Raw genomic sequence first — 14,514 nt, forward strand, 5'->3', positions numbered from 1 at the left:
TTAGGAAGAGCATATTTTAGTAAAGTTTATAGACTGATTTAAAAAATACAAAGGGCTAAAATGCTAAATCATCATGTCCCATCCAAAGCAACTCTGCATTGTAGAGTAGTATCTCTCTAAGCAACGAGTGTTCTGGTTTCCATTCCTCATGCCATTAGGCAGCATTCTTCACCGTCTCGAAACTCATGCTTACAGTTTAAGGCCTTCTATTGTGAAAGTTTGGGTTGATTAGATTTGATTGTCTCGACAAGACCGTATTCCCACGCGACACACAGTTCATGTCAAGTTTTGATGTAAAACTATATTCCAATTTGAGACACGTAGGATTTGATTCATCGTTGTTTCCACGTTTAATTCTGATTGTGTTCTACTCGGCCCTCTACTCCTCTCTTGCCTCTCTACCTAAGGTTTGGAATGTCGCGATATCCAAGCACCATTGAGCGACCACCCTCTTTTCTTTTACTCCATCGCCTTACTCGACCATTATACCGTCCATGCTAGCTCTATATCTTGAATTAACTTTCTCGCCTTTTCTTTTCTTCTCGATCGCAGTCAATATGGCAAAATGACGATGGACAAGTGAAAACATGTAGTCATGTAGATAATGGATGTTATATCACTAGAATCATTTCAATATGAGAGAAAATTCTTCCAGAAAATCTTAGTGTGTAAAAGCATGTAGATAAAAAATCTATTTTCGAACAATCTATGTGAAGAATATGTTTTCTTAAAGGGCTTATATCATGAAAAACTAAACCCTAATCATCTAAAGTTTATATATTTGGTACAATTTTAGTTTATATATTTTTTCTATTACAATTCGTATATTCGTAGCCGTGCCACTAGAAATTTTATAAAATTGAAACCGTGCCACTATTATCATGTTTTCCATCCATCTCCTTCCTTTTCCAATCACCTCGATGAATAGATCGTTCGGCCAGCTAATTTCTTTGTACACTTGATGGGCTTCAAGTCTTGCATTCGATGTTTAGTTGATGCGTATACGGAATAATTGATTGATGTATTGGATTAGGATAATTGATGAGCCTATTATGAAATTTACCCATCCTTATTATACGCGATACATGCATATACGATGGCATTGGCTATCGGATTTGCACCCTAGGTCACCATCGCCATCGGATCCACCGCCCCCGCCCTGAACCGACACCAGATATGCCGCCCCGCAGCCTGCAGCCCGCGACTGAACTCCACCTCCTGTGCTTGACCCCCACCGCCCGAGCTATGTCTCCGGTACCGCTGCCTGCGACCCAAGCTCCACCGCCGCTAGCTGTTGGAGGAACTCTGCCCACGGCTCCCCTTGTTGCTATCGTCACCCTTTCCGTCGAACCGAGAGAGGGAGGAGAGGTTGAGGGAGTGGTGGAGAGGAGAGCTAGATCTGAGTACGAGGGAGAGGTAGGTGGGAGTTGTGAGAAAAAAAGGAGTTGTGAGAAAAAAAGGAAGAGTGTTGAGATAGTTCGTGCATTGCCTTCGACGATTTTCTTTTCTGGCTTAAACCCCGAATTTTTACGTGGAGTCTTAAAGAGCGTCACTCGTAAAAATACCTCTATTTTTGCAAGTGGCGCTCTTGAAACCCCGTCAATAAGAATCTGTAAAAATCGGTTTTTACTGGCAGGGCTAGATGTTTAGGGTTTCATTTTAATTTTATGAGCAAGGTTTTGTAGTCCGTCAGGAAAAACAAATCGTTTTGGTAGTAATGTCGTGGCTTCTGGTATGGAAGGGTTAAATATCTATCTCTTCCATATCCCTGTATATTCTTATATATTGAAACATACTCTCCCTGGTTTTAATACTCCCTCCCCGGTTTTAATATATGACATCGTTATATAAATTTATAACAAAATAAATGGAAATTACATATTTTTTAAATAAAACAAAGGGTCGAATATATATAAAAAGCCAACGGTGTCATATATTAGGAGGGATTATCTACTTAAAAAATTCATACATTTTTTCAATCGTCACCGTACACACTTTCTATCTTGGTCATCCGTGCGTATTTCGTTTTCGTTATCTTTCTTAGCACGTCGTTCAATTCTGACTCGCTCAACTTTTACTGACCGTTTCACTTTTCACATAGCTGCCTCGCTCTGCTTTTATTGACAATGCACTCTCTTTCTCTCTTCCATCAACCTTTTTTCCCAGTGCAACGCAGGAGCATTATTGCTTGCTAGTTCAACTATTATGTTTGTCAATTATCCTAAGTACCCTTTGAGGCCACTCGGTTGGGGTGTAAAAGGCCGAGAGACCAGCCTTTTTTCTTGGCCACTTCGGGGAAGCTCACCATCCAGCCACTGCGTCTTTCCCAACAAGAACATCCAGCCATCCAGGACCTCATCATCTTCTACTACCTTTTCTAGGTATGTCAAATTCCATCGACGATTCAAGATGGCACATGCATGCTATCAATTGGCAGCGTTACGTGTACAATTTCACTCTTTTGATATTTGTCTGTTCGCTGATGAAATTTCAATTTTGAGCACTGTTTATACTTCTTTCGAAAGTTGGATTGTTCTAGCGTGAGTGCATGTGTGCACGGCTGAGTTCACCTGATACGTTGCTATATAAGTGAGGCAATTTTTTTTCACATCTAAAGACAGCTAAAATTTACCACATTAGCCACTATATATCTGGTCATAAGACTATTAGAGTAATAGATAATTAAGTTGGTTCTGGACAACAAAATGCTAAAATTTGACAAAATATCAACAAAATGCGCGACTTGAATGTTGATTCTCCCAGGACATTGAACTAAACTGCGTTAAATATTAATTTCACCCGGAGCGCCCTATATGCAGCAATAATTGCAAACCACAAAAAATGTGTTTTTAGGTGAACTGTGAACAATTTTATTCCGTATGGTGTGTTGCACTATGAATCTAAAGCTGTGCATTACAAAATTTACCACGAAGTTGATTCTCTATGCAAAAACACCACAAGTTTCAATTGTCAGACTGCCAAGTTTCAAGCTGTAGAAGCTAAGAGCCTGCTCATACTAGACTGCTCGATTTCGATATTCTCTGTGCCTCTCCTAAGTCATCAAGAAATCTGCAATTTGACGGTGAAACCTGATGTTAAAAATCAATTCAGAGTTATTGCACAATATCAAATCAGCAAAAACTGATGCAACATATCCCACTCTATGCAAATGGGAAGAATTGCAATGAATATACCTCTTTGAATTTAGAACCACTGAACCACCAAGAAAGAACCGAACTCCAGGATTTGCTGCATTGTAAAGGGCTACTGATCTTGCTTCCTCGTAAGTCGTCCCTCCAACAATGAACAGCACAACATCTTGAGGCCTGTGAGGAGAGTATCAATCAGCCAGTACTCCTAAAAATTACTCCACATTTAGAAGTAAACCATGCTGACAACAAAAGAATGTGGATCAGAATTCAGAAAATTGAACGGAAAATAAAATGTTACTTCAGGGTGGCAGGATTCAAGTCCATTCAGTAAAACAAAGTCTGATTAAAGAATTTAGTTTCACAATCGTGCATATCCTAGGACTAACCTGTTCTGCTGGAAATGATTGCCAACAAGCGGATAATCAGCATCTCGTAATCGTGCCTTTACAATTCCTTCCATGGTCTGAAAGAGAAGAGGCTGATGTTGGGTGTATACATTCTCAATGCCCTGCAACCAATAAGTGCATAAGAAATAAGCCACATTACATGTACCACAAGTGCGAAGGAAGACTTTTTTGTCTAACCTTGAGTCCACGAGCCATGTTGCGAGCAATATTTAATAGATCACGGTTCCCATATAAGTCACCTGTTCTCTTATCAACACCAGCCTGTTTGAGGAGGAATTGAACCAGCTGCATGCAAAATTAGAATAAGTCATCAGTCAAAAACCATCAGTACAATATGGCTAGGTATTTTGTCTCCGATAATAACAGGCAGCCACCTGAAGAGGCCCCTGTGTCCATTTTACACTAGCACGACGAGTTTAATTCACATAGTGTACCAAGTGGAAAGCCTGCTCAAAAACTTAGTAAAATATATTACCTATTTTGTTCAAAACTGGTAGCAAAATACTCCCTCGGTCAAAAAATATAAGAATTTCTGGAGTTAGCCACAGGTATTAAGGAAGTAGATAGAATTAAATTGGAAAAGGGTGATTGGTTGAGAAGAAGTGGGTGGAGAAATTAAATGAGATGGTTGTGATTGGTTCAGATGAGCTAGTAGGTGGAGAAGTTTGTTATATTCTGGGACAAATTTTGAATGCTAGAAGTTGCTATATTTTGGGATGAAGGGAGTACTTAATAACCAAAGAAAAAAAATGATAACTAAACCTGGTTAAAAACACTAGGATTCCAAATAAATTGTAGTCTAATTTTTAAAATATTCAAGCCAAGGCAGTAGACTTATCAAACAGTGAATCAGTGCTCCCAGTACATCAAATGAAATCAAGGATGCTTTTTAGAAGACCTCATAGTTCACAACAAGGGAAGTCCATGATTTGCACAAAAGAGATAGTTACTATGTGCTGAAGGCACGTAACAGTGATGTCAAGACTGCAATTGTTTATGGTTCAAACTGTGAAAGCAAAAACCTTCCACTAAAAATAATTACAAAGAAGATGAACATCAAAACAACATATAAAATAGAAGAACGCTTAGATAAGAACATGATCTGTCACTAGTTAAAGGTTCATACCCCTGACTTGTATTTAGCAGAACGAGAAGCCAATTTATTGAAAAGCTGCATCAACTGAACCGGACTCTCCTTTTCATACCTCAAAGCATAGAGCAATACTAACCGTAAACGATCAATATCAGACACACTTTCATTGTTTAGCAAGGAAGTGACAGCCTGCAGAAAATCAACAGGTGAACCAAAAACGTGGAACAGACCACTTATACATTTTACTAGCATCAAATCAGATGAGATAAACAATGAGAGGTGATGTAAGGACAGATGAAAAACTGTAAGGGGACGTGCTGCTTTGATTCATGCAGCTAATGGTGGCAAATAAAGCAAAGAAAGCTGCATAACTCTTAAGCTATGTAGAAAACAACACATTTTCCAATGCACACAGCCCATTCAATAAGATATTCAATCCAAAAGCATGAGTCAATCGAGTCTACATTTAATTAGACTCAAAGAGATTAACAGGCCTTTAGTTCAATCATGGATTGATCAGCTGTAATTTAAGTCTTTAGTCTTTTTCTTTCCACTCTTTTTGTCTTCCCTGTAAATACTTTATTCTTTTATAATATATACCGTGGGTGCCTCCCCCACTGTCTTTTGATAATAAAAAAAAAAGCATGAGTCAAGTTGTAAATATATTTTGGAAGATCATCCGTGCCACAGTTTTTTAGTGTGTATAAGCTAAAGAACTATGGTATAGGTGTAATTCCCATTTTGGAAATTGCACTGGCATAAATAAAGAACTTAAGTGAACTCTAGCAGCAGATAAATTTGATTGAAAATGAAAAACCTCGGGAGGGAATATCTTTGGTGGTGAGGATATTGAACATATATGATATTTTATAAGAACAATGTGTCCACGGCACCATGATATATTTCATGTTCATTATACCAATACCTCGAAAGCAGCTGCTTGTCCACTTGTACATGCTAACTCTTGCTCCGTCTGAGAAATTAGCATAATCTTCCTTTCCTCCACAATTCTGCTCATCTCACTGACCAAAGCAACATGCTTCGTTACATTTCCATGAGTCTTCCGATATTCAGGGTAGTTGCTCAGAAATTTTGACATATCACCTAAAACCATTAGTAAATCAGACTTTTAGAGATGAACACCACCATCAAACAAAAATGGCAGGCTGGTAACATAATATTTACTACAGGTACTTTGACCAAATTATCGCAAAACTACATATTTAAGACGTCGTATCTCAAAACTACAGATTTAAGGCCAATCACAAAACTATAGATATAATATTAGAGTTATCACAAAACTAAATGTTGTAGTTTTGTATTTAACATGATGCAGAACATGTAGTTTTGTGATAATTTTATTACTAAATCTGTAGTTTGGTGATCTTCCATCTTAAATCCATAATTCTTTGGTAAGTTTGGTCCTAAATCTGTTGTTTTGTGACAGTTTCGTAAAGGTATATGTAGTTTTGTGAGAGTAAATTTCACCCTTTTATTTAACACCCCCCCCCCCCCAACCGGCCCTTTAATTCCCCTCATTTGGTCGCCATATTCGTAGGTGATATGTTAACTCAATTAGCAATTGCCTTGTAGGATGTTCAAATCCAGTTATAATAGGTTAATGGTGTTTGAAACTCACCTGGATCCCCACCCAAAACACAACTTAGCTACAGTAGTCCAAACGACCCCAACCATTGACTGATTCTCAGGATCCAGACTAGACCAACCCATTTTCCACCTGAGCCCAAACTGAACCAGCCCATTTTCCTCCTATATGAGTTTAGAATCCACTTTCCCAGACCATTTCAGCTCACTCTAAATCCACCTTAAACACTCAGCCCATTTGGCCATTTGGCCCATTTGCCACCAATAACCTGATCTGTGACCATCGGCCATGGTCTCGCCACCACGTGCAAGACAACCAGATCCAGCCACTGCTGCTGAGGTGGAAAGGAGGACAAGAACTGTCTATGGCGATAGAGGGAAACCAGCAGCAGCAACGTCAACTGTGAGTGGCAGCTCTATATCGACCGGTCAAGGACGACAGCGAGCCCCTACCTGTTGGGGCACTGCCCAAGGATGTCGGTGGAATTTGGAACCAAATCGTGTTGGCAGTGTCTAATGAGTATGAGTTAGGAAGCCAAGCCAACAGGGCCACCAATGGTGAAGGCACAGGTGGATAAGACAGCAACAGCGGTGCATTGGGCCCAGAAGTGCCGGCAGGCGGGCTCTAGTGGTCGACATAGATGGAGAAGAAGTGGATTTGGAGTTCTCCCTCCCTCTCCCTCTAAGCTGTCTAGGGGCACAAAATCAGCGATGGAGGCCCGTAACCACAAGTGATACTGATAACTCAGGACAACAAAATCCCCAGGAGGATGGCAGCAAGGTCCAGGAGTCTGATCAAGGCTGCCAACCTGAAACCACATGTCCCCATGGATTTATGAAACTGTATTGGGCCTGAAAATTAGCGACCAAGACAAAACCACTACCAAACAATTTCCAGCTTCACCCAAACCACCCCAGCAAAAATTTAAAATTGACGCATAAACCCATTCCTACCCAAACCATTAGCAGGCCTACTCATGAATGCTTCTTCCTAGGACCAGCTTGCAAGCATCGTCAGCAACCCATTCAACACTTCAATCCAAGTGCACACAGCCCAATCACGGTCATCAGCTTGCCATGACAACAATGCACATGCATTAAAATCAATTAAATATCACGGAACCCTAGGTATTAATTATGGTTCATGTTGCACAAAACCACATAGGTTTTGGTATGTGGTACATAGATTTTATACAACCTTAACCATAATACCTGGGATTTTGCGAAATTTACTTTTTAAAATCTAAATTGGTGAAAGACATAAAATACAAAAATAGGAAAGAACACATAAAGGTCAATACTCACTCAGGGACAGTGGTGGATCCAGAAATTTTTATGAGCCTGGGCAAGCCTAACAACAAATATAGTCCACACAATTCTATTCAAATCCATATATCATTTTGTAAGAATTTGCTTTGCTAGTTTGCGCTAAGCACGTTAATTAAGTATGTAAACTATATATATTGCTGCTGCTTCAGTTCATACGGTGACTAAGAAAGACGATTAGCAAGGAAATTAGGTGTAATCTACTGGGGAATGGCTACGTGCAGCCGGCGGAGCAGGACGGGTTATTCACATTTAATTTGATGGTCAAAGGCGAATTGAAAGCTAAGCAGTGGTAATTAAGACCCCCGGGGGAAAATAGGGATGTCTCCTACGTTACCCATAATATGTAGAAGTATCGACAACTGGCCCTGGCTCCGCCACTGCTCAGAGATATGTACTTATACTGCATGTGCAGCCCATTAGGGACAAAAGAGCAATCAGCCTCCCTAGGGCTAGTGGTACTCCACCGTAAACAGTACACACGAGGCTACTGTTCACGCGTGGTACTGTACACGGCACAGGCAGGTATTTAAACTAGATAGGATGAGATTTACTTAGCTATTTCCTTAATCTCAGTGATATGTTTCTTAAGAGTCAAGTCATCACTCATCCCATGAGGATGGGATAGTATCTTAAGCAAGAAATGAACTCCATGTTCTATTGAACTTATTCACCAGATTACTGAAGTGGGTTATTTGCTCCATGCTTCGAAAAATACGTTCTCAAAAAAAAAAAAAACTTTCTTCTATTTCATCGCTTGGACCACTTGTTTTGAGCTATTTGTTAAGTTTATTTCTTATTATATTTAATGTATCCCTATAATTAAATCGATAATCTGCTGCAATAATCTATATCAAACGGAGCCACTAGGCTTTAGACTCTTCCTCTTCTTCCCTGCCCTTGTGGCACGGCAGCCTCAACGGCACCATTGCGCTACTTGGGTCCAACGACACCTCGAATAGGTCTAAAGGCCCTTACCCCAACTATGCACATCACATATACGCAAAAATATACAGAACCAAAACCTAACATGATAAGAAATGGAATTTTAGCAGCATTGGCAAGAGAAACAAAATTAGCTGAAGTGGTCCAAAATAAACATATGTAAGTATGTATTACGAATGCTAGTGAAAAGTAAAAATTGGAAGCATGAGGTTGCCAAATGTAACAATATAAAGAAGGGTGGCTAGCTTAAACATTACTTTCAGGGGGATTCACTTATTCTCCATTGTATGTGTGACTCACATGAGTCCTGGGACTACATGTCAGTGACAGCAAAGGCAAATCTGCACTGCCTACTTTCCAGTGACATAATTGTTTTTTCCTTTCTTTCGTAGGAAACAAGAAAGGCAAAAGTTTCTTACTTATGCTCTGAATATTCTGGCTGGTCTTCGAAAGATGTTGAAAGTCATCTACCATTCTTTTGATATTCATACCAAGATCACCAAAATTCTCGAACATGTTAGCCCTAAAAAATTCATCCTGAACTGATGATAGAACCACCTCCTGTGTAAGTATGTTTCAGATGGATCAACATTCAAAAAAAGATGCATGTTATCACAATATGAACATAAATTCAACATTTTGATAGACCTTCTGGTCTTTAGGGACATTAGGATATTCCCTTAGATCAACTTTATTGTTCTCAATTCCAATAAGTTCATGAACCATTGCCTGTGTATGCAAAATTGCAAGAAAGTTAACACAGGTACAACTGAAAAATGAAAAATAACGGTGTTTATTTCCTTTATGATACCTGATATGTCCATTGGTTAAGTAACGGGGTAACAGGATCATCCCTTCTGTCAATCACCAGCAACAAGGAAGAGTTCTCAGTTCGTCTAAAATCAAACAAGCCACTTTCCTGCTCATACATCAATCTCTGCAGGACCCAGAATGTAAGTGATTCAGGGCAAGTTCGATATTAGTGGCTATTTTGAATAGTTAGCAGTTTGACTGATAGAATATGATCCTTATTATTGGAACATTTTGGATAACTTATCTAATTAGGCGTAATAAGTTGGTGTTATGCGCTTGGATAGTAGAAGTCTAGAAGAGTACCTGGGTAGGACATAAGAATTTGATAGTAAAATGAATGGGAACAGGAGGCAGGTAGAAGAGAGATTAGGCAGGAAGAATTGCTGACATGAGGGACAGGTAGAAGTATTTTGTAAAGACTGCATGATTTCCAAAGTGGGTGATGTACGTTCTTTATAGGAGAAGCTGGCCTAACAAATGATCTCTAAAGATAACTTTGTAACTACTACCTCCCAAAATATAAGGGATTTTGGCAACGCACCTGGACAAGCTTGTCCGCGTCCGTTGCCAAGATCCCTTATATTTCAAGACGGAGGTAGTAGAAGATAAGCCTAGCGACTGATGAAAATTCAATCAGGAGGCTGGAAGTGCTCCAGGATTGTGCCATAGAAAGCAGCTAAGAACAGCTAGTCATGAGATGAGATATAGAAAGAGAAGATTGTGTTTAAATGCCAGGGAATAATTGACATTGTGTCAAGGGACATTGTACCTATTTTTTTGAGTTAACACCAAAAAATATGCCGAAGTAACAAAACAGAAATGTTTAAGGTTTAGAGTGGCATTCCAAATATTTTTTTTAGTCTGGCATGCATACAATTCTCTCTAAAAATAAACACAATATAAAAAAGTTGTCAGTATCAATTTATATGTTCATAGGATCCAAATAGACATATTTTACAGGGGCAATAGACTCACCGCAGTTTCTTGTGCAATCCTTTTTGCAACATCAGATGTCCTTTGGTATCTAATAACAGGACGGCGCTTGAGAGCCAGGAAGACAGAAGCAATGCCATCAACAGCCCGATCACAGAAACTCTGCATACCAGGAGGATCCACCACCATTGGAAGCATGTAGACGTGGTTATTGCGTATGTTCAGTGTGAAATGGTAAGGGTCGATGGCACAAAAATCAGCATAGAACTCCTGGAATAAGAGAGCAAAACATTAATATAAAAATCCCATCTCCTCACTCTACTCACAAAAAGTTCGTTGCAATAAGCATATAATACCACATATATCATATACCTGAACTTGCTGCACAACCTCCTGCTCATCGGAATCTGCGAGCACCTGAATCTGTGGAATCTTCAATACATTGGAGAAGACTGCAGACAATCAATCAACAAACAAATAAAAAAAAAAACACTACACAAAACATTACATTTGCACACCATTAAACCCCAACATAGAACGAAACTAGAGATTATGAAATCCTAACACCTACACGCACATAACTTGGAGAATGACCACACAAAAGCATCTAAGATTCAATTAGCAGAGTTTCAACCAGCGAAGGAGGTGGTGGTCAAGTTGGGTTTGATCACGTAACAACTAGTCTGTCTACCAAATTGTCTGCACCTCTCATCCTAACTTAAGTCTTAAGAAACTCATACAAGAAATCAAGCAAGAGGGTGATTACGCACAGAAATGCAAGAAAGAAAAAAAAAAGAGTGAAATACATGGCCGGTCCTTAAATTTGTGGGGTGGTGTCACTTAGGTCCGTGAACTTGAAAATTGCACGTTTAGATCCGTGAATTTGGTTTAATGTACCACTCCCGGTCCAATCATCCTTTGACCATGTTTGACCACCAATGTGGCATGCCACGTATACAACACTTTTGTGCTTAGCCCCCTCCACATATACGTTCACACATAACTTGCCCTGACCAGTGCGTTTCAACCCAAATCCCCCAAAATATCCCTAAATCAACTAGGGTTTCAACGGTGAGGTTAGCAGAAGGAGGCTGAGAGGTAGCAGTTGTGGCGGCCTCGGCGGTGAGATTAGCGGCAGGAGACAGCGCAGTGCAGCGGGGTTAGCGGTGGCACAGTGCGGTCGGATTAGCAGCGGGAGGTAGCGCAATGCGGCTTGCACGCTAGGTATCCCCATGGATTCTCCAAGCTTGTCCTTGTCTTGAAGTCGCCGGAAGAAGGTGTTGTTGATCAAGTGCCCGTTGTGCAAGGATAAGGTCATTTTGGAGTGCAGAGCAATGGCAATTGCTAATCGGGACCACATTTTCTGTACATGCAGGGAGAAGAATGAGAGGGAAGAACGATTTGAGGTTTTTTTTTTTGGATTCTGGTGTCTATATAGCTACAAGGAGATATATGCGACGTGTTGTGATGTGGAGGGGGCTAAGAGCAAAAGTGCTGCCTAAGTGGCATACCATGTTGGCGGTCAAACGTAGTCAAAGAATGGTTGGACCAGGGTGGTACATTAAACCAAGTTCACAGATCTAAACATACAATTGTCAAGTTCATGAAACTAAGTGACACCACTACAGGGACCAGCCATGTATTTCACTCAAAAAAAAAACATATAGGTACGGGTAAATGTAGGGGGATTACGCACAGAGGTGGTACTCGGCGAAACGCGGGGCGGCGAGATGCCGGCGGAGCTTCTGGACGTTATCGGAGGAGGGGCGGAGGAAGTAGACGGCCTTGAGGTGCGCCATGGACTCCCTGGAGCTGGAGGCGTTGTCGACCGTCTCCACGAGGAACACCTCCTTCCGGAGGAGATCTGACTGGCTGTACACCACGCTTACCATCCCCACCTGGAACGAACAGCACGGATCTGGTCAGGGGGTGATCGGATCCCATCCCCGCAGGGGAGAAGAGGCTAGGGTTCGAGGGAGCGCATACGGTATCGGGGTCGAGGACGAGGACCTTCATCCCGGGGATGTCGTGGAGCATGCGATCGATGTAGTCGCGGATGAGGGTGATCAGCGTCATCGCTGCGGTGCGGTGCGGCGCCTTGTGTTCTTCCGTCGGTTGGATGCGCTGAGGCTGGGGATCGCCGGCGGCGAGGTCTAGCCGGAGCCGGAACAGGTGGGAGGTGGCTGTTGAGATTGGAGGCGCTCAGTCGGAGACTCAGGACGAGAGACAACCAGAGCAGCAGCGATACCAGGGGAGGGAGAAAATTACATATCTACCATCGCGAAAGATTGGATTCGCTATAATACCAACACTTAAGTGGACTTCGAAAAAATACCATACTCAATACAAATAACTTCGCTGGAATGCCTTTCTAGACAATATTGCCCCTAGCTCCTCTTCTTCCTTCTTCGTGCACCGAAGAAGCTCGACGGCAACGACTGCACGTCATGGGCACCACCGCACCAGCAATGAAAAAAATGGCAAAATCATCCAAGTTGTCACCGTCTCAATCAGCAGGATGAATGCAAATTACATGGCATGAGTCAATGGAAATTGATTCCAGCGAAAGAGGAATCAATCTCAGGGATGACAAAAAAATCAATTCAGCCGGATGATGCAAAACTTTTCCTCCGGTTACCTTCTATGATGCCCCAACCAGGAACGGCCACCTACGCTTGTTGCTCGTTTTATTGCATACAGGAATCGCCACCGCCGCCACCTGATGCTCGTCGCGCCGACCAGCCGCTACCAGCGCCTTCGCCTATTGCTCGCGTCGAGCAACCGCCGGGGCCTACTACTCACATCATCATACTAAGGAACCATTGCTGCAGAAGCCTGGTGCTCACGTCATCACGTCAAGGATCCCCCGCCGCCGCCCGCGCGCTCACGTCACGCGCTAGCTTGTCGGAGCCACCACCAGTGCTTTGCTTTATTTGCGGATGGGAATGGTGTGGGGCTGCTTGCTTTATTCGGGGATGGGAATGGTGTGGGTCTTGGGAGACAACAGTTGTACCACCTCCACGGCTCCACCTTGTTGCTCGCCATGGCGTGCGGTCGTCGCCGGCGAGCTTTCTTGCGCTCGAAGGAGGAAGAAGAGGATCCAGGGACAATATCATCTACGATGATATTTCAGCGAATCCGTCTTTGTTGAGTGTGGCATTTTTTTGAAGCCAACTTAAGTGATGGTATTCTAGCGAATCCAATCTTTTGCAATGGTAGATATGCAATTTTCTCAGGGGAGGAGACTACCGATCAGGCACTGATTTCAGTCACGGCATGCGTACATAACCACTTTAAACTATTTTTTCTTTTAAATTATTTATCGAAATTATAATCTGATTGCACCATTAAATTCATTACAATTAAATTTTCAAAACAAGACCACACATGGATATATTCCGACGAAAACAATTTTTAGTTTTTTATTAAATTATTTTTAAATGTTGCATGATGTTCCACCAAGTATATCAGAATTGTTTCATAAGTAGATCGAAAATGTTTCAATCGTTTAAATCGGGTGTTGTTTCACCTTATATAAAAATAATATTTCAGCAAATAGCGAAAGAATATTTTAGTTCACTGCAACATTTGATCTATACATAGTGAAATATTATAAGTACACTAGGTGAAACATTTTTGGTGAAAAAAAATGAAACGAATTCACTTAATATAGGGTTTCCAAAATATGTGGATGATTTGTTGCAAAAGAATGTTTCGTTCACAACAACATTAGATCTATACATAGTGAAACATTGTGAGTCCACTAAGTGAAATATTTTTTGTGGAAAAAAAATGAAACGAATTCCCTTAATAGAGGGTTCCAAAATATGTGGGTGATTTGTTACAATGGAGTATGTGGTGGAGACACGTGGTAGGTAGACAGGGACACGTGGTGGGGCCCAATGGGGGAGACACGTGCACGCTGGGGCAGCGACCGATCCTGTGCGCCGAGTGCCGATAGACCGATCCGGGGCATTCTCCGATACTAGGGGCTGTTTTGGGAGCTTGAGAGGCTGTTTGGATAATGGACTAAAATTTTAGTCCTATGTTTGGACACTCATTAGAAGTATTAAATGAACACTAATAACAAAACTCATTCCATAACCTTGGACTACTTCGTGAGACGAATCTATTGAGCCTAATTAATCTATGATTAGTCTATGTAATGCTACAGTAAACATGTGCTAATTATGGATTAATTAGGCTTAAAAAATTTGTCTCGCGAATTAACTCTCATTTA

General features: G+C 41.3%; 1 protein-coding gene across 3 annotated transcripts; it reads right to left on the reverse strand.

The window, feature by feature from the left end:
• Positions 1-2,767: 2,767 nt before the first annotated feature.
• Positions 2,768-12,556, reverse strand: LOC127762393 (vacuolar protein sorting-associated protein 45 homolog). Of its 3 annotated transcripts, none has more exons than XM_052286896.1 (13): positions 12,261-12,555; positions 11,971-12,172; positions 10,647-10,726; positions 10,317-10,544; positions 9,340-9,465; positions 9,177-9,257; positions 8,948-9,089; positions 5,578-5,756; positions 4,686-4,841; positions 3,737-3,844; positions 3,539-3,660; positions 3,195-3,326; positions 2,768-3,089 (listed from the first exon to the last, which is right to left on the reverse strand). In XM_052286896.1, exons 1-13 carry the CDS (start codon positions 12,348-12,350, stop codon positions 3,053-3,055), a joined length of 1,683 nt encoding a protein of 560 aa, XP_052142856.1. In that variant the 5' UTR covers positions 12,351-12,555; the 3' UTR covers positions 2,768-3,052. The 3 variants fall into 3 exon arrangements, with proteins under 3 accessions (XP_052142856.1, XP_052142855.1, XP_052142858.1); XM_052286895.1 differs by having other exon boundaries at positions 2,768-3,069; positions 12,261-12,553; XM_052286898.1 differs by lacking the exon at positions 2,768-3,089 and having other exon boundaries at positions 3,250-3,391; positions 12,261-12,556.
• Between the last annotated feature and the right edge of the window lie 1,958 nt (positions 12,557-14,514).

Source organism: Oryza glaberrima, chromosome 2 (assembly GCF_000147395.1).
Source record: "Oryza glaberrima chromosome 2, OglaRS2, whole genome shotgun sequence".
Lineage (NCBI taxonomy): Eukaryota > Viridiplantae > Streptophyta > Magnoliopsida > Poales > Poaceae > Oryza > Oryza glaberrima.

Excerpts from the sequence above, each read along its gene's own strand:
- LOC127762393 (XM_052286895.1), bottom strand. The coding sequence starts at position 12,350 with ATGACGCTGATCACCCTCATCCGCGACTACATCGATCGCATGCTCCAC. Across the intron at positions 9,466-10,316 it reads GGATTGCACAAGAAACTGCG|AGATTGATGTATGAGCAGGA; the intron begins GTGAGTCTATTG and ends TGGGTCCTGCAG. Across the intron at positions 3,845-4,685 it reads CTGCTAAATACAAGTCAGGG|CTGGTTCAATTCCTCCTCAA; the intron begins GTATGAACCTTT and ends TTTTGCATGCAG.